The sequence below is a fragment of the Lagopus leucura genome, unplaced genomic scaffold (genome assembly GCF_019238085.1).
Source record: "Lagopus leucura isolate 7727_CA_CO unplaced genomic scaffold, USGS_WTPT01 Super-Scaffold_100021, whole genome shotgun sequence".
Lineage (NCBI taxonomy): Eukaryota > Metazoa > Chordata > Aves > Galliformes > Phasianidae > Lagopus > Lagopus leucura.
In genome coordinates, this window is record NW_024962274.1 from 4,914,648 (window position 1) to 4,934,235 (window position 19,588).

The 19,588-nt window shown below is 41.4% G+C and overlaps 1 protein-coding gene across 1 annotated transcript; it reads right to left on the reverse strand.

The window, feature by feature from the left end:
* Positions 1 to 5,546: 5,546 nt before the first annotated feature.
* DIPK2A (divergent protein kinase domain 2A) lies at positions 5,547 to 19,040 on the reverse strand. The gene is made up of 3 exons (XM_042878483.1): positions 18,378 to 19,040; positions 9,812 to 10,115; positions 5,547 to 8,887 (listed from the first exon to the last, which is right to left on the reverse strand). The coding sequence occupies exons 1-3, from the start codon at positions 19,029 to 19,031 to the stop codon at positions 8,556 to 8,558; spliced, it is 1,290 nt and encodes a 429-aa protein (XP_042734417.1). The 5' UTR covers positions 19,032 to 19,040; the 3' UTR covers positions 5,547 to 8,555.
* Between the last annotated feature and the right edge of the window lie 548 nt (positions 19,041 to 19,588).

The window sequence follows — 19,588 nt, forward strand, 5'->3', positions numbered from 1 at the left end:
CACAAGAGGCCAAATTACATCAAAGAATGTTTGACATCTACTTAAAATTGAAAAAGCCACATGGCATTTTTATCCTATCATCTCATTTCCCTCTACACTTCATCAACATGCTACAAATGTCAGGGGCTACTTAGCTGTGATTCACCAGTTAGCCATCTCCACATGTTGATAAGAGAACCAGCGAGTCACTAGAAGTCTTTTCTAAAGGCTAGACAAAGCCAGGCCTCAAATAGATCGTAAGAATACAGATCCTTGAACGGCAAACACTTGAATCTGAATACATTGTCAGTTTTCTTTATGGGGATTCACCTGACCACACCATTCAGCTGTGATTCACTGTGAATTAATACTCAGTACACCTTTTTGTTACAACTGTTTCTAGACAGTCAGAGGGTGGCTGGAGGGGAAAGTTTCCCAGTAACCAGACTCAAGATGTGAAGGAACCCACAAGACACACAGTTGTCCTCTGAGTTAAAGGCTGGCTTCTCTTCAACGGGAGCCTGACAAAGCTATGCTGGCTAAAGCCTGCCATGGGAGGCTTCCTTTTGATAGCCAGCACCTTGCATCAAACTGAGCTAGTAGGCAACACATCCTAAGCCCAAGAACTTTGAAACATTTGGAAGTGAACCATTCTGTCTCCACCTGCTTGCTACTTTTGTTCCCTGGAGAGCAGCTAGCATCCACCAGCACTTGGCATTAAGATTCATTTGTCATTAGATAAGAACAAGGAAGAGCAGAAGTCAAGTTTATTCTATCTCTTGATTGCAAAGCAGAAAACAGCTACTAAAAGGAAATCAGCTGAACAAAAGATCAACATCTACATGGAACTCAGAGTGATTATGGGCTGCTGAACAGATTTCCTTCCGTGGACATCTCTGAGCTGCCTGTGTAAAGGGGCTATTTCAGCAGACATTTTCCTCTCATTGTTTCTTCTTTGGAAGAAACAACTCTTACCCCAGTTCACAGTCTTCTAATTATATTCCTTTTCTTTTTGCTAAATATTGAGTACAAACAAATCTTAACAACAGACCCTGACTCCCCAATAACCCGCTCTTCCTGCAATTCAGTCTGCTGATATCGTGGTATACCAGATGCATATTAACATCTTTAGCTCACTGGGAACAAAAGCTCTTCTAAACGTCATCTCTTCTGAGTGACTTTCCAGTGCAGTTGGTGTGTTTTGGGGGTTTCTGTTTTGTTCTGGGTTTGTTTGTTTGTTTAAAAAAAATAATAATAAAAAAAAAACAAGCATGGCTCACTCCACCTGCAAGGCACATACAGTAAGAGAAGTTTGATTTGCAACTCCAGTTTTATAGTATGTTGTGATTGTAAATTACCAAAAGGTATTTTTAGACATACAAATCTCCTAGATGTCTTTAATAGTCAGATCCTGTTTTTTTCCCCACTTATCTTCCAGTTACTCACCTGTTCCCACAGACATTTTCCCATCTGCCTTGCCGTTTCATCCCGTAAGTTAGAACTGTTCCAAGGACATTAAATTTTAATACACATATCTAATAACATTTATACAATAGAAATAACCTCTCTACCTGGAAGACAATGAATTAGGAGTATTTCTACAAGTATCAAAGAGGTGATGAGAACATTGCCATAGATAACTAATTTTTTTAATGCAGCTCAGGTTTTCTTGCATGCTCCAGGGCTGCACAACAGCAACATGAGTTCCCTCCTTCACCTTACATGCAATGCACTAGCAATTATTCTGTACTGAACTTAGGCTTAATTAGTGAAAGAGAGCACAAGTTTCAACAACTCACAGTTAATATACATGTACTCTGTAAAAACCTCTAAGATGAAAACCATGTCCCTCTAACTCAGCGGTTTCTACTTCCCAATTTCATCCTGCATCTGTAAAAGGCCTGTTCTGTGTCTTCTTAATTACAAAACAAACAAAAAACCCTAAAGATTTCCTATTTGCACCATGCATGTATTCTTATTTCCCCTATATGATACCTGATCTGTCTTCTTGTCATGATCACAATGCTGCTCTGACATGATTCTTTATGTGATGGATAGTGCAAGCCATGTGAACACTGGCTAATAGAAACCCACCTGTCGCACCTAAAACATGCCAAGCAATTTGCTGACAGCGACAGCAGATTAATCAATAGAGTGGCTCATTGCTGCGACACAAACTCTAGCATGACTGTGGCTTTGGCATCTCACAGGAATAGCAATGAATGCAGCCTAGAAGGAAGCCAAAGGAATGAAGTCAGTCAGGCACTACTGTGAAGTTACACCTGGACTTAACGATGTTTTACCTACCTAGGTGCTTGCTTCCTCCACGCAACAATATCATTTCTCGACTTCTTGAGGTGTAGTTCGAGGCTTGATGAAGTTCCACCTCTCCAAATCACCTATTATTTGAATCTCTCCAGGATACTTTTACTCAAAAAAAGATGAGATTGACAGCAGTATACCTATGGAACCATCTAATGTAGCTATAGCTTGCGCTCCCAGTTACTTTCTATTCACAAAAGTGACATGCACTTTAAATTGTGACTAATGCAACAAACCTACACAATACTCAGACACAGCAGTAAGGATGCAAGGATACTGGGGCTCTGGCATTAGTGGGAGATGAGTTTCAAAACCAAAAAGCTGAAGTATGCTTTGCCATATGCACGTAATTGTGGACATGCACTGTACAAGTACTGCCCTCTCATTCACTGAGTGTCTGCTGTTTATAGAAAGAGCTCCCTTAAAGACAGCAATGCTTAGAAGTTGTTGACAGCTACATCTGCTCTCTGCCAGAGCTAAAAATTTACTCTTGGTCAAGTAAGCATGAGCACATTAAGCTCAACCATCTTGAGATATAGTCTGCAAAAATCAGTGTATCTAAATAAACAACCAGAACTGCTCATTAGTCTACAAGACTTGGAATAATAAGGCCCATTACTGGTAGATTCATTTCCTACGGGTAATACGAAGTCAGCAAGTTTGCAATATCCCTGTGATTTTTTCTGTCCTCAGAATTTGTATCCTATTTATGGCCCATGTCAGGCCTGCCTAAGCAGCCAGGCCCCTTTTCCTACATTGAAATTGTAAGCTGATGTGCAATAGTTTTTAATACAATAAAACATCAAAAAATTCCCCACAAGAAAACTGACAGTTTTCTTCTTAAAATACATTATAAAAAGTAGCTGTTGAAGTCCATGTGACATAACTGCATATATATTAGACTTTACAGTAACTAGACATTCCAGCCTCAACAACCACAGAAGTTGAAAACTTACAAGTCAAAATTATGTTAACAGTTGGCAGCAATGAAATCAGCTGCTGAAGTATTTTGAGGATTCTCAGAATTATTTGTGGAGGAAAAAAACCAAAACACTAAAACCAAGATAAAAATCCACTAAACTTTGAAAACCTCATTTCTTCATAAACACACAAAGCTTGCATTCGGCTAAACCACAGTTATACCAAGGATGCATTAAATGGATACACGAAGCCTCCACAAATAGTATCAAAGCTAGAACCCACGGCAGGAGTTCAGCGTATACAACAGCATTGTGTTTAGAATAGGAAGATGCATATTACAATTTGACTAACAGCACACTACTTGAAACCCTGACCTACAAAAAACAATATGCAGCTGAACACAGGCTGTATATTAAACAGTACATCTTGCTTTGAAGTATATTCTGCATTCACATTCAGTTCTCAGAAGACAGGAGTTAAACTAGCAAATATAGAAAACAGCTTAGACACTTCCTTTTAATGTCAGAACTTCCCTGCTCTGCCCTGAACATGCAAGGTAGTCTTCATGGCAACTGTGCATTACTCAGGTTCCTTCTCTTTGTCTAGCTTTTGAAGCACACAAAACAGGTGCATTCTCATAGTTACAGAGTGGCAGAACAACGGATCCTTCATTTTCCTAACAAAGTCATGCAGACTCTACAAACATAGACGGCCTTTGTAGAGGCTTTCTACAAAGAAAAGCCACAGGGCTTTTCTGCATCCAGCACTGTTGTGTACAGCAGAAGTTAAACTACCACAGATCTTTACTTGGAAGACTAATGAAATGTGTTTGTAAAACTCAGCATAACATTAAAAAAAAAACAAAAAACAAGACAATGTTTAGAAGTGCCCTAGTGAGATCTGGAGAGTTGCTTAAAAGACTTAAAAAAAAAAAAAAAAAAAAAAGACAAATGAGCACAAATAATTATTTTCTTTAAAACACTTTAAAGTAAAGCCAGAATTAGATAAAGGTCTGCTTAAACTACTTGCACATCTTTGAACATGATTAAGAATTAAGGAAACAGCAAACAAAAAGCTTGCAGAAATTTAAAGTAAAAATATCAGCAATGCTGATAGTGAGTGAACTAGTCACATGAATGCTATTAAATAAATCAGCAGGTCTGCGTCGGGAGACTGAAAGAAGTTACATTTCCCTTACATTGCTCTGATATTCACCCAGACAGATGCATTTTAATAGATGGCTCATGGTCCAATCCACGTCACAGGTTTCATGCAACACAGGAATCTAACATAGCAAGGACTTAAAGTTAATACTGACTTCAGACACATCAGAAGGAAAAACAGGAATCCATGAGACTACCACAGATGCTGTCTACAAAATCATAGCTGGACTGTAAAAAAAAAAAAAAAAAGCCACCAAAATAAGTAAGCGCTCATTAATGGGAGTCAAGGTCTTCACTCTAATAAATTTAAAGCAAACTGCATTTAAGCCAGTCTTCTGTAGTAAATCAGAGCAATATACAAAGTTTAATATACTTTCGAAGTCTCATAATAAACTATCTGCAGTATTGTGTCCAGTCCTGGGCTCCTGCACTCAAGATACAGAGCTACTGGAGACCTGAGACGGTTCATTCTGGAGAAAAGTGAGAGGGGATCTTACCAGTGCTCACACACATCTAATAAGCAGGAGTCCAGTGGACAGAGGTAGGCTCTTCTCAATGGTTCCCAGTGACAGAACAAGGGGCAGTGGGCACAAACTGGAACTGGAGAAGTTCCATATGAACACAAGGAAAAACTTCTTTACCGCAGTGGTGACAGCACTGGAACAGGCTGCCAGAGACATCGTAGATTCTCCTTCTCTGGAGGAATTCAAAACCCACCTGGATGCTGTCCCATGTTCCCTAACCTATCGTAGGGAACCTGCTTCAGTAGGAGGGCTGGACTTCATCTCCAGAGGTTCCTCTCAACTCATACATGATGAAGAAGTATCTAGTAAGAAAATACCATGACTTGAAGTTCAAGGCAAGCGGGATTAATCTATATTATATTCTGGAAACTGTTGGAAGAAAAAGAAGCAGCACTTGTTCATGCTCATTTCTTCTTAAGATTTAATGATCTTGACTGAGCTGGAAAATTCACAAGTTTTCAAGAACTGCAAACCAGCAAATTGAGATTAGAGACAGGACTGCAACCAAAATCAAAACCTCAAATATTTTTGAGGGTTCGCATTATTTATAGACACAAATTCAAAAGAGAATAGTATTGCTGCAGGTGTTAGTTTCAAATGCAAATGCTTTATGAAAAAAATCCAGAAGCATCAAAATTAATTATGTGTTTATATTATATTACCTGGTAAGATATTCTTCTGAAAAGGCAATGTCAGTGGCAATACAAACTGCTCCAAAGGCAAGGAAAAATAAAGTTCCTCAAAAAAAGAGGGAAGATACCAACTGAATATAAAAATATTGAATCTTTCATTCCATAAAACAGGAGGGTACAGCTTATCAGGTTGTTTCCAAGAAAATGAGTCCAACTTACAATAATCTTAAAAAGGAAAACATTTCTGACAGATCATTTATGCTTTCAGTCAAACAGTCTGCTAGAAGGGTAGGGAGCGGGAGAACGATGCTCCTAGCTGCTGTCACTGACGACTAGGAAGCATTCCACAACACCACAAAGAACGAGTGCTTTGTCTATTTCAGTACAGCCTGGATTAAGGCAATTTTAAAAAAAGAAAGTCTGACAAACCTGAAAATGAGCATCTGAGATGAGGTTCTTAAAGTATTCTTTATTAATATCCTTAGAAGTTGCAGAAACAACTTTCTTGTAATATAAAGGCACAGGGAAACAGTTTTGATAAAATATTCCAATCAAACAGTAACTTACAGTACAAAAGGACAACTGTAATGCACATACAAACCCCAAACACCTCATTCAAAAATATTTCACCGTGCTCATCAATAATGGGCAATGACTAAAAATATAAATTGTTATTGTACAATAAATATCTGATAGGTGCAAACTGACCAAAATTTATTGCTCTCCACAATGTTTTCCCTGTAGTATTTTTTTTCCCCTCCTCTTTTAAGTTCCAAATTCCTTTTATAATCTACTTTATTGACTTGTTTCCGAGGGAACTAAATCCCAAAACAAAGCTGACAGGACATTCTAGCAGTGACAGAACTGCCTCAAGTAGTAACCAGAGCTGGTAGTGTTTTAAAACTTGAACAGTCATACTCCACTCTCTCACTGGGAAATGTGGTGGATGGTTTAATAAAAATTAAAAATAAAATAAAATAAAATCAACTTCAGTGATAAGTCAAGGCTTTTATGGTAGTATAGTGTTACCTAATGCTAGTCTAGCTTCCTCAAATGAGAGGATTTTATGATAAAAAATTATATGAATGCTCTGACAGCTTATGTCATAGCAAGTAAGTAAAACAGACTTTAAATGGAGGACAGAAATGAAAGACCAGAACTTGCATTGGCCCTTCCAACTTCAGAAAACAATTAAGACAAGAGCTAGGGAGGAAATTAGACTATATAAGCAAAGATGATTTAAAGTGAGAATTCAGAATGCTAACATATCCTTAATAGTGATCTAAGAAATCAAAAGCATTCTGCATCTTTAGATGACAAGAATTCTTAAGCTTTGAGAAAGAAGGACCCATGAGCTTGCTGTTTCCCTCACTCTGCGCTTGCAGCAATTTGGTAAAGCAACAATTTCCATCAGTCTTCTGATGCAGTACGAACAGCACACTGACTTGGCTCTTGAAAAATCACCATACATACAATCTTGCTCAGAATGTTTAGCTTGCATGAAACATTGTTTTACACACACACTTAAGAAATGTTAGTTCTCTTCATTACTGTTACCAGAAGTAACATGCATATGTTTTCTTAAGAGCAATGTTTTATGAATATGACTTCAGGAAAATGATGCATTGTAGTAGTAAAAAAAAAATAAAAATTATAGTCAAGTAATAAACGGAAAAGCAAGCTTTGAAGTAAGATCTTGTAGCAGGATGTGAGGTTTTTATAACAACAACACTGATTTATCAGAGCAACTTCAGATTTACACACTTCATTAGATTTAACTGCACTGGAAATAGACAAACTTAGTTCAAGAAAGTATGCCTAGAGTGGATGTTGCTTAATCAACTCAGCTGGTAAACCAAAAGATGAATATCCAGTAAACTTCACTACACTTGAATTGAACAGAGTTGGTAACGATGTGAAGCAAATTGCTAACTTTCTGCACATTTTTATTCAAATGGGGGTTTTCTTCTAGTGTAAGCACAGAGATTTAGAAGCTCTTCAAACAGTATGGAAGGGACATGGGAATTTGAGTTTTAAGAATTATTAGCTTCAGGGTAGCATTTTTTTCCTTACAATTAGGTTAGGAATGGACAGGCAAAACCATTTTCTTTGGCTTTTGCTCAACTACTCTGGAGTAGCAAATTTTTATTTTTAGTCAAGCTTCTATCCCCAATTCCAATTAGCACAGAATTTTTTTTATATTAGTCTTTCCTTAATTCTCAAAGAATGTCTGTTAAATGAAGGTTTGCTCACACCGTGATTTTCTGAAGAACAGTCACATGAATGTACTGGTATTAAGGATAAGGATTTTGTACAGTAATTACATGAAGTGAAATCTCAAATGTCAGAACTACAAAAGACATCAAACAAGTGTTAATTCAAATGACATCTGTGTTTAAAGTAACCTTAAAAAAAAATCTAAGCATAATAAACTACAGTGTAAAACCCTCTAAAATTAGACAGTAAACATGGGTATCCTGCACTCACAGTAGGAATGTACTGCACAGCATTAACATGAAAGCCTGTTAAACTTGAAACAATGCAGGCAGCTATATTTACCTGTAAGTAAATGCCACTTCAGGGTGTTTAAAAAAACCAACACAACAGAACACAAAAATGAGACCGTGTCAGGAAATAGGCCTTTAAAACAGGCCAGTCTAACTTGACTTTCCAAGTAAGAACATCAGTTTCACAAAACTGTGATACTAATGCAGTTTTATGTAAAGTACCCTTTGACACACAAGCTGTCAATTAAACTATCACAGTCTTTTTTGACCTACTCCCTTTTAAACAGCTTAGGAGAAAAGTCAATAGTAGCTCAAGTTTTAATTCAGTAAGTACCTTGTCTGTTTGCAAAGGAACATTACAATACCACAAAATCTGTGGTATTTAGAAAACCGATAAGTTAGTTTCACTTCTTCATTTTCTCTTTTGAACGCACAAGTTCAAGACTTCACTGCACGTGTCTTTGCAATAGTGTTTTAGCCAGTGTTGCAGAAGATTTTCATCGTGGACTACCTCACATTGTTGCTGAGTTGTGCGAGGTATTCACGCAGCTCCTTCGCTGCTTGGAACCTGCCGTATCGCTTCTTTGGGTTGGCACACTCATCCAGCAAGGCCTCGAGCCGCCCATCTTTGGCAATGTCAGCTGGGGGGTCGTGAAGTAGTCCTCCATAAGTGCCACGCCATGTGGCATGTCTTGATAAAAGGTTCTGACAAATAGCATAATAATTGTGGTCCACAGTGACACGAGTGCAAAGAATCTCTTTTGAGAAGGACAGACAAGCTTCTTTATCACAGTCATCAAATTTGCTTTCATACCATACATCCCAGTTTTCAGGTTTATCTGTGAAATAAGGAGACAGTTAAAAAAAAAAAGTGAGAGGAGGAAAGAAAGCATCTGGAGCACAATACACGTGTACCATCAGCTTTTTCATTGCTCATTTGGCCATCTCTGTGACTGAGCAATTCAGACATGCTACAAAAGTTAGGTCTCACCTAATATTAAGAGGAGAGAGGGAAAAAAAAAGGAAAGTATATTTGTGTGGTCATGAATTCTGAAATAAATGTACTGTGTTCAATACATAAAAATGTTTTCTTGACGGATTCAGACAATTTTTATGTAAGCTCTCTGAAAATGTGTAATAAGAAATCCAGTTGCAAACCCAGAGGGATAAGAGTAAAAAAAAAAAAACAAAAAACAAGGAAGGCAACCCCAAAATACCCAAAGCAAAAGTAAAATCACTTGGATTACTGCCATAAGCTTTTCAGAGCCTAGAGTTTCATATTCAGTGTCTCCAGCCCTTAGTTTCACAAAGTTTTCCCTATAAGCTCAAAAGCAGCAAAAACCTCATGCAATGCCACTTTGTCAAACATCTCCTGCTGCTGTGGCTTTGAGCTTTTACAGTCAACACAAAGATGAACAAGTTTTCACTATTCAAATTTGGAAAGAGCATTAAAACTCAGATTACCCAGTTCTTCAATTCCATTTTTACAGAGCACCTACATGAACAACTGAAATAGAAGCAGGCTAAAAGTAGTGCATGTCAATTAACTTCAGATAAACTCAAAGCTTCGTAACGTTGAACAACTGGTCAAGCTAATTAGTAATATAACAAGAAAGCTAATTTATTAATTTGTAGTCTACTTGTAAAGCTAGCTTTTTTTTTTTTTTAAAGCATGTACAAATAATATTGCACTCATAGAGAAAGAAGAAAAAAACATGGAGGTGGGTGAAGTAAGGGGAGAGAAAAATAAAAGAAAAACTTACTCTGTCTGATTAACCTTTTGTCTGCTACCAGAACATTTTCTGCATCCACAATGATGACTTTCCCATCTCTTGGTCCAACTGCAAAGTTGTCAAAGCTGACATCAAGGAGGTAGAGTGCAAATTCAAAGTCATTATTTGTCAGCTGCTCAGCTATTTCCATTAACTGCCAGGCCAGATCCACTCGTTTCTCCCATGGTGCATTAAAATAGCTCCACAGCTCTTCTCCAACATAATTGACAGCCACCATTCTTCCACACGCTCCTAAGTACTTTGCGAATGGCCAACCCTCATCAGATGGGAAACTCTAGACATAAAAAGATATTTTTGAAATTTTCATTAATACAAAGCAGCTTATACTTTAACAGGCTGTTTGATCAAATCTAGAAGAGACACCTGTGAATGACCAGTAGCACTAGCAATAAATTCATTTCCACATACTTCTAGGTTTTCAAGGGAAAGAAAAAACATGACAAAAATATGTTTGAGCAAGAAACGTTGCTAGACTGTTAGAGAGAAAAGCTTTGGAAGACCTGACAAAACATCAAGTTTTTTACATAGGCCTCTGTACACATTCTTCCACCAACCATCTTTAACGCTTGATCTACGTCCACTGTACTAAGAAGTACACTCCCTGAAAATATCATTTTGCTTCTGCTGTTTTTAACTACAACTTTTCTTTGTTCATTCTACTAAGTTATTAAAAAGTGCATCTCATTGTTTCTGCTCTTCCCCTCTTCCCATTTTCCCCAGTTGATTGGATTTCCTCTGAGGATCCTCTCACTTGAAGATTTCACAGGAAGGATTACAGAACAGATTAAGGTATAAAAGAAAGATTAGGGTTTTACACCTCTAGCAGCCTTAACAATCTACCTCTTAATTCCTACATGTATACGCTGTGCGTGTATTACACAAAACCACATAAAATGATATCAAAAATAAGAAGTCTCCATTAGTAACTTTCTTGAGGTTAATACGAAAAACAGCCATTACACACTAACAGTAATAAAAAGACAGTGTATTTTCATGTTTCAGTTGTGCTGAATGTGCCCTAAAGCTTCAATGTAAGCCGACTAGTGTTTAAAAGATATCCTCTGTATTACGGATCAGAAAAAAAACACAAAAATACGAAGTTTAATGTTAAATGCTGTGCACTCAGGACTTCTTTAAGAATATAACATTCACTAATTTCAAATATTTAGAAATTCTACTGTGTGCCCACACAGCTCAAGATTTCTTCTACAGAATTTTCATGGAAATTTCTGTGGCCAATCTTGTATCTATGGTACACATTAAAAAAAAAAAATTAAAACCATGATTAAGATTTATTCTTCATCCATTTTGTCAACTTCTGCAACTGCAATGGCAATTACAGAAGACAATTTTAGAAGAACTATTTACCATTACAATGAAGTACTTTTATTCTGCCTTCGAACACTTACATATCACAAAAAAATCTTTAAGACAGCTCTTTCTTATTTGCTCAAAAGGACATTGAATCCACATTAGTAATAGAATAGGCTGAAAGCCTGTATCTGGACTTCTGCTCTGTTCTGACCACTTGCGCTACTCACAGAGATGAACCTAGTCATGAAGAGCCCTGAGGATGCTACAGAACTAATCTGATATGTTCAAAGCTAGTATGGTTGCTTTCAAGCTATAACAACATGTAATTGAGCAGAATTAAACCTCTCTCACTTACTGAATCTGCTATGCAATAATGGTGACATTATCCAGTCTTCAGCTTTTCATCTGCAGCTTCAGGGAAATTCATGACAGTGGCAAGTTACATGCAAATACTCATACCAAGAAATGCCTTCAAAACAACATTTTGTGTACTTTTATCATTACTATATTCAGTCCTGGATCAAAACAAGCCCCAATGCATCTTTATATTGTACAGCAATACAAACAGGTGTTGTCCATCACGAAACCGCTTACAAAGGAACTCACTCAAAAAGAAGCCACAAGGAGTTGGTGCTAATTGATAAGCTGTAGGGAATTGCCAGTGAGTTTTTCCTTCCAGTGAGTGGGATCAAGTGGCAAGACAGCAAATTCTAAATACTGACTGCTTGTAAAAACCAGGAGAAGTCCTGATAGCTTAGGATCAAGAAGGCCCAAACCTGCGTTATCTATCCTGCAAGCATGCAAGTCTACTATCCGTAGACTACTTTTATAAAAACAAATTTGTACCCTGAATTGGAGAAAACTGACCTGCTTCTCTGATCAACACAAGTTTAAGTGATTTAACCCAACACAAAATGTTCATGTTGCTCCATTTTAGCAGCACTCAACGCAGTAAGTTCAACCGCTACAGCAATTATACCCAAGTCTTTTTATTTAGGTTCGATTTTGGACCACTCTACTCCTTTTCTTCTACCCCTCTCCTCTCCTATATTCCAGTCTTGCTGTTTGCTTTTGCCTCTCTTCCCAAATCCAAGTTCAATCACCACGAGCTGATCATGGCAAAAGGCACATCTCCATCAAAAGGAAATTTTTTGGATATTCCTCCCAGTTGCATCAAGTACACTCACTTCAAACCCCCTCTTTGCTTTCTGAGGAAAGCAGTACAGCTGGTACTTGCTGGGCTGATGCTGAGTTGGACCAGTAGCCAGATCCAGCTCATGACATCACACTACTACTGAAAAACAGATGGAGGCAGGCCTGAATGGCCAGGTGCAGAAGAGAGGAAGAGCTAGAGGACTACTTCCTACCAGTAGCAGGGATTTATGTAATGGATTAAACAGATTTCAGAAGTACAGCATTATCCACATAGGTACACTTACCTTCAAAACATATCTACTATGCTTCCTGTGTTGCATACGCTAAATTTCATCTCACAGAAGAAATTCTTGGAGGAGTTTTAATTATTTCAAAATAAGCTTCCCAAACAATACCACATGCCATACTGCTACACAGATGTATTTGCAACTCTGTGGCAACAAAAAGATCTTTTGACATCAGAAGTACAGGGAATCCTGCCAACATCTGCACATGTACAAACAACATCTCTGCTTTGGCTCCCCTCCAACTGGCACACAACAGCCACATCTACACTTCATTACCCAGGCCAGTAGCCGAAGAAGGGGATAAAAATATGTACAAGTGCCCCATTCAGTACTTTCATATTCACTCCATGAATTTGCAGGAATATCAATGAAGAATAGACCTGCTGTTTTCTAAGTAGAGATTTTTAACTTTTCATGCTTTAAAAACTGAAGTAGCACATTTCTGCTGAAGATCGTAGCTACCTTTTTTCTTTTTTTAAAGATGTATTACCCTTCTGAAAGCCAGTAAGATGCAAACACAGAACTGTATGGTTGTTAAATGCTGTTTCCATGAACAAGAAGCACTGAGAAACAAGAATAATACACAGCAGCCAGAAATCCCACACTTGGGTACAGTTGCAGACAACATAGATTTTACTTTAGTTCTCAAGCTGCTAGCAGCGTAAATATTTGATTAGGTCACATTGTACTTGAACACATAGAAAACTGCATTTGGCAATTAAGATTACATATGCTCTTGCTCACAAGAAACAGCTACCTGATAAATTAATCTACAACTCCAATGCACCCGCTGACATCTTTGAATATACAGGTAAATGCTGGGAAAACCACAGTTACATCCCAGCATTTAAAAATACAGCACTGTAAATGAAAGCCTACAAGTAGCTTAATAGTTCTCCTTCATTAAAACTGTCATCTTGCTCTATTCATACAGCAAAGTGAGTAATTTTCTAACAGAGAGATGGCAAACAGTAAATACAACAAAACTCCTGACGCCTTCATTCCCAATGACACACATCAAAAAGTTTTTTCCATGCCCTGAATAGTTACATCTCACCAAGCAAAACTGAGCAAGCCCGGCCAAAGGAACAAAGGGCACTTTGTCCCTCAAAGAAAGTATTGCTCTCATGTCTTTAAAAAAAGAACAAGCAAAAAAAAAAGCTGTAGTCTAGGAAGAAATATTAAGGATTAATACGGTGAATCCATCATTTCACTCCAGAATAAAACACACTATTAATGCATTTGTCTGCTTCGCTTCCATCTGTGTACGCACAAGACAACATACAACTGCGCCACTGCTTTGAACACAGCACTGTGAACTGGGGCCTGCAGCAAAGGCTCGGCAGCTTGAGGCCAACAAGGCCCACTGTAGTCTGCAATAACACAAAACCTCACTGAATTACACACATGAAAGAATAATAGTTTATCATAATCAAGCATATAATTCACTTTAATAAATAAGTCTGGAAAAAAAAAAAGCCAAAACAGTTTGTGACAATTGAGACCTTGAGCTGTTTTTTCTACTTTAGCATTAAAAAATACAGCTTTTCATTTTCAGGAGTGCTCTAAAAGACACCGTACATCACCACCCACTTTTATATAAAGTTTAGGTTCGTGTTTAAAAAAAAAAAAAAAAAAACAGAGTATGTACACAGAGAGCTACACCTTGAAGATGATCAAATTAATAGAAGAGATGCAAATATGCAATACAGTGGGGAGTCTTCTTCCTGCTTGCCATTACTCTGAAGATCCTGATGGCAAAGGACCTCTCCATAACGCCTTGGCTAGAATTATCTCACTGAGCCAAACCTGCCCAGGTATGAGCTGCTACAGCCACCAGAGTAACGTGCCACTCCTCTAAAGGAAAAGAATTAGTTCTCTCTCACAAAGTGCTGTTGATTTTGCAGTGTAAACAGAAGTAGGGCTCGTATTAGTCACCAAGGCAAATAAGTACAGCCCTGAAGCCACGCAGACCTGGAGATCAGACTGCACAACGCGACTTCTCAGACCTAAAGAAGGTCAAAAAGCAGTCTAAGAAACAGATGCTTTCTACTGTCATGCCATGCATGATTTGCATTTTAGAAGCTCTGGATTCAAATGTATTTGTGAATGCTAGTGAGTGTAATGAAGACTATTTACTACTCAACTATATGCCACATAATTTAATGTTCATCTGAAGTTCCCACAGCGGTTGAGCATATTTGAATGCGCTTCTGTTCCACATTTGTGGCACTGAAGGACTCAGCTAGCAGCACAGTGGGGGTGGGATGACGGCTGGACGACATGACCTTAGTGCTCTGTTCCAACCTTCATGATTCTGTGATACTATCTGTTACTACTAAAGACTAAGCACTACTGTGTCAAAACATCAGTATGAGCCAAGAAATAAATTGGATGCTTGGAAGTTCACTATAAGACACACAAAGCAGCACGGATAAGCGCCTTGAAGCCACACATGGTATTTAACATACTAATTATCTGTCAAAAAAGCACCAAAATTCAGCCATGACAAAAGCCTGGAATGCACCAGGCATTACAACTGGATGGCACTGCAGCAACAGTTAGACCAGAACTGCAGAAGATAACCTATTGCTAATGCAGAGTCCGGGAAAAAGCTGCAGAAATGCACTTTGCCTATAGTTCACAGCCAACTTCTACAACTGTAAATATATAAGGCCAGCAAAAAAATAAAATAAAAAAAATAAAAACAGCCCACACATGACTCACAAGCATTTTATTTACTTTTAACTGCACAGTTTGCATAGGGTGAGATTCGTCTGAAAAAAAGTGAACCCACTGTCCTGTCCCACAGTCAGCCGTGCTGCAGCACTGCAGGACCTGCCCTAACTGCACTGGGGCCACAGTTATGAAGACACATGGGTCAGTTTTGATAGCAGAAGAGTAAAGTCTCCTTCACTGCTCGCCACGCATCCTTACTGAATAAACAGCCATTTCTACTGAAAACACAGTTTTCTAAGTTAGAAGCAATTTCCCACCTCAGCAGTTACAGCACAGTCAGTTTCCCAAGCACTCTCTGCCTTTCTCCTCTCCTCTGCCTCTACACACAGGACTCAGGATCTTGTTGCTGGGCTCATGTGTGAGACAACACGTGCTCCCTGCTCAGAGCATCCAAACAACAGCAACTTTTGGTGCTCTGTTGTCTGAACAAGTTGTCCATATTTACATCAACTACTGCTTCAAGTGCATCAACTCAATGTTTACATGGTATGTTTTGAAAGACTCTATGAATAACCCTTCACATATAGCTTATTTCATTTCACTGTGAATTCCGGTTAAAAAAAAAAAAAAAAAAGGTGAGATTTAGTGAGATTCTACAAAAGTAAAAAATAATAACTTACTACTAAGGAAAGTCAAACTGTGGGTTATTCTTCACTGAATACACATATGCAGCTGCTTAACAAACATCAACGCCACAAAAAAACGTATCTTAAGACTGCAGTAAGTAATCCACACAGGACCATGATGTTTCATACTACTGCCCACCACCTTCCAACAGAAGAACGTCATGCGCTTCTATCAGGTGAGGCTACAGACCCAACTGCAAGCTTATTCCAGGAAAAGCTCTACACCAATTACAACCACACAGTTCTGCAGGCATTGCCACTCAGAAGCGACCATGGTCCACACTTTAGGCTTCCAGCTCAAAATCTTTCATTTTAAAAAAGTTTCTGATGAAAAAATTCCTAAGTTATTAGCTGTGACAGATGAGTAAACTGACTTTTCAATCACTGTCTGCTCCTATCTGGTTGGTGCTAAAATTAAATAACAAAACTGTAAAGCACTAGATATCACTCAGGTTTGCTTTCTTGGAAGCAGCTGACTTTTAGAAGAAGCCTCTGGTCTCATTCCTGTGCCAGTATCTGCCTTCATCAATCCTGCAGAAAGTATGCCATGAAGCATTTCACATATCTTATGTATAAATGGAAGCAAACTGCTCAGTCATTTATCACTTCTGGAAAATAACCTCTCATACAGAGCACGCTGCATCTTGCTGTTACAAAAGCTGCGTAACACAGAGTTGTGTATAATGTGCTCCCCTGGCAGGGGCTGGAAAAGGAGTTGTGTGACGTATGGTATAAATGAGAAAAATTGATTCAGGTTACATACGTAAGATACTTTACTCCTGATTGAAGGAAGGCATTCAAACCTTCATTACCCATCATCAAAGCTGCTGAATGTGCCTCTGCAGAATACATTAACTTTACAAAGTTTTGCAGCACACAAAACTGGTCCAACGTTGCCCAAGAACATTTTCCAGGATACTCTATCAACATTTCCAATACTCTGCAAAACACTTCTTACTTGATTAGAGGTAACAGAACCATACCGCACTCTGAACTGGCAAGGATTGCCTTGCCTCCCACCAATATGACCTGCTCTGCTCTCAGCAGCACTTTGAGTAAGACAAATGGTGAGCAGAGCACTCCTTAAGCTCCACATGCAGAGGTTTTTCATCTCTTCAGCTGATTTGCCTGAAAACCTCAAGGCTTATCTATATTTAGTAAAGAGCTGACATAAACAAACCATTGCTGCCCACTGCCTGGGACCCAGCCCTGAACAGTCAGTGACACAACTATGCCATCTACTTGGTCTCTAAGGACTGCACCGCCCCTGCAAATTACCAAGACGATGACTTTTCGCAGGAAAGAGACTCTTTACAAAGAAGCTTTCTGCAGCCATCTAGGTATAGGATCGTTGTGCTGGAACATGTGCTCAAACACCCTAAGTTGTATGAAACAGCCAAAACAATGCGATTCCCAAACCACATCCAAATACACTCAGCAAAGCAAGACAGTTTACACTTTCCTTTTTAAAGTGGAGTTTCCTTACTACACCTAGGAGCAGCTACCAGACTACGCCTTTTGTGCCCTGAATAGCAAGCTGGGAATTGGGGGGGAAAAAAAACAAACCAAGTGCTGCAGATAGAAAGGCCAAAGGGAAGAGCACATGCTACCCTGAAATATATTTTTAATTAAGCACAGTTCATAAATGCCATCTCTAGAACCAATAAATGAAGGTGCTGGAGGCAGAACCTGCAGCCCTGCTTCTTGGGCGCTGGAAGTTTTTTGGCTTCCTCACTAGGGAAGAAGTGGGTGTGTGTAACAGCAGACACACAGCGATGCTCTCACACACACTTGCAAACATTCTCTTTGGAATACATCAGTTAGAAGCACGGACAGCTCGGCAGGCAGACAGCACAGCTCCAAGCCCAACGTGTGCAGCGAGGGCGGGCCTGGAAATCGTCGGCAGAGCTCTAAGCCAAAATATAAGGGAAGGGGAGGCTGCCAGCCACGAGCAGGTACGTACAGCTGGGTGTGCCACAGAGTGCAGTGCTATATCGTCAACTTTGACCTAAAAATATGAATGAAATGCAAAATTTAGATGATGTACTGAAGTCCATATATATTGCCCGTGTAACAGCAAATAAGCAGGGCTCTTAAATATACAACGCAGGAAGCACAACTGCTGAGAGGTGAGTGCTATCTCGTTTGCTGCTCCATCTTTCAGCTAGGAAACACACATTTTGACTGCCAAAAACGCTAGATCCGTATTCAGCTCCGAGAAGAACACAAAGCAGCAGGGCTCAGCTTCGCACGAGGCGAGCACAGGAGCACTACAGCACGCAGAGCCCACGGCCGCCGGCGACCCCCTGCCCCGCCGAACCGCCGCCCGAAGCGCGGCCCGCATCACCGCCCCGCGCTCAGAGAGGCGACGAGGAGGACGAAGCCCCGAGGCGCTCCCGCCCGCCGGCCGCTCACCTGCAGCACCAGCGGTTCGGGGTTGAAGGCGAGGGTGATGAGGAGCTGCATGCGCTCCGAGTCCTTCAGGTTGCGCAGCAGGAAGCTGCCCGAGTCCTTGGTCTCGGCGTAGCGGCGCACCAGGCGGTCGAGCAGGCGCTGCGAGGGGCAGTGCACCAGGTCGGACCAGCCCTCCACGGCGTCGGGGGTGAGCAGCCGCACGTCGCCGTTCAGGCTGGCGAACTCGGTGGCGTGCAGCGCCTGCAGCAGGTCGCAGCGCCCCCTGCCGGTGGCGCGCCGGCAGATCTTGGCGTCGATGTCGGCCAGCTCCTGCGCCGAGCCCAGGCGCTTCAGCACGACGCGGCGGCTGCCCTCGCGGGGCTCCCCGTAGCGCGCGAAGTACACGTTCTTCACGTTGAAGAAGTCGAAGAGGCGCAGGCGGCCCCAGCTCTCCAGGCGCAGCTGCCCGTTGAGGAACTTGCGGCACCAACTGGTGCCCCAGCAGGCCGGGCACTTATTGAGCTGCAGGAAGCGCCGCTCCGCCAGCTCGTTGCGCTGCAGCGAGGCCAGTAGCGAGTGCGTGTTCAGCACCAGCGCCGCCGCCAGGCTGCCCAGCACCGCCAGCTTCACGTAGCGGTACAGCCGCCCCAACTTCAGCGACACCAGCCGCAGCATCGTCCCGGCCGCGCCGGGCCCCCGCCGCCCTCCCTTTCTCCGCGCCGCGGCTCCGGCACCACTAAACTCCGCGCCTCGGCGCCCGCCCGATAAAAGGCGGCCAAGTTACTGAGGGGACGGCGGGCGGGGGAGGGGAGGGGAGAGGGGGAGGTGCCAGCGGCCCGCCGGCCCGCGAGGCCACGCCCCCCGAACGATGCCGCGCCCCCGAGGGAGGAGCCCCGCCACAGCCGCCGCCGCCGCGGTTCTCCTCCCGCCGCCGCCCCCGCCCACCCGGGGCCGCGAGCGACGTCCCGTCTTCGCGCGCTCTCGCTGACGGCGGGAGGCGGGGCTCGCGGGGGCCGCGCGCGCGCCGAGGTAGAGGCGGGGGGCGGGGCCGAGCGACCCTCCCGTCTGCCCCCTCCCGCCCCACCGCCCTTCTGCGCCGGCCGGGTCGGGGCGAGGGGTCGGCGCTGCGGCCGCCATGCGGATCGCCTCCTCCGGCTGCGGTCACAGTGCGAGACGCTTGATATCTGCCCGCGGGGCACAGCCTGTCCGGAACGGCGCGGTTTGCACGGCCG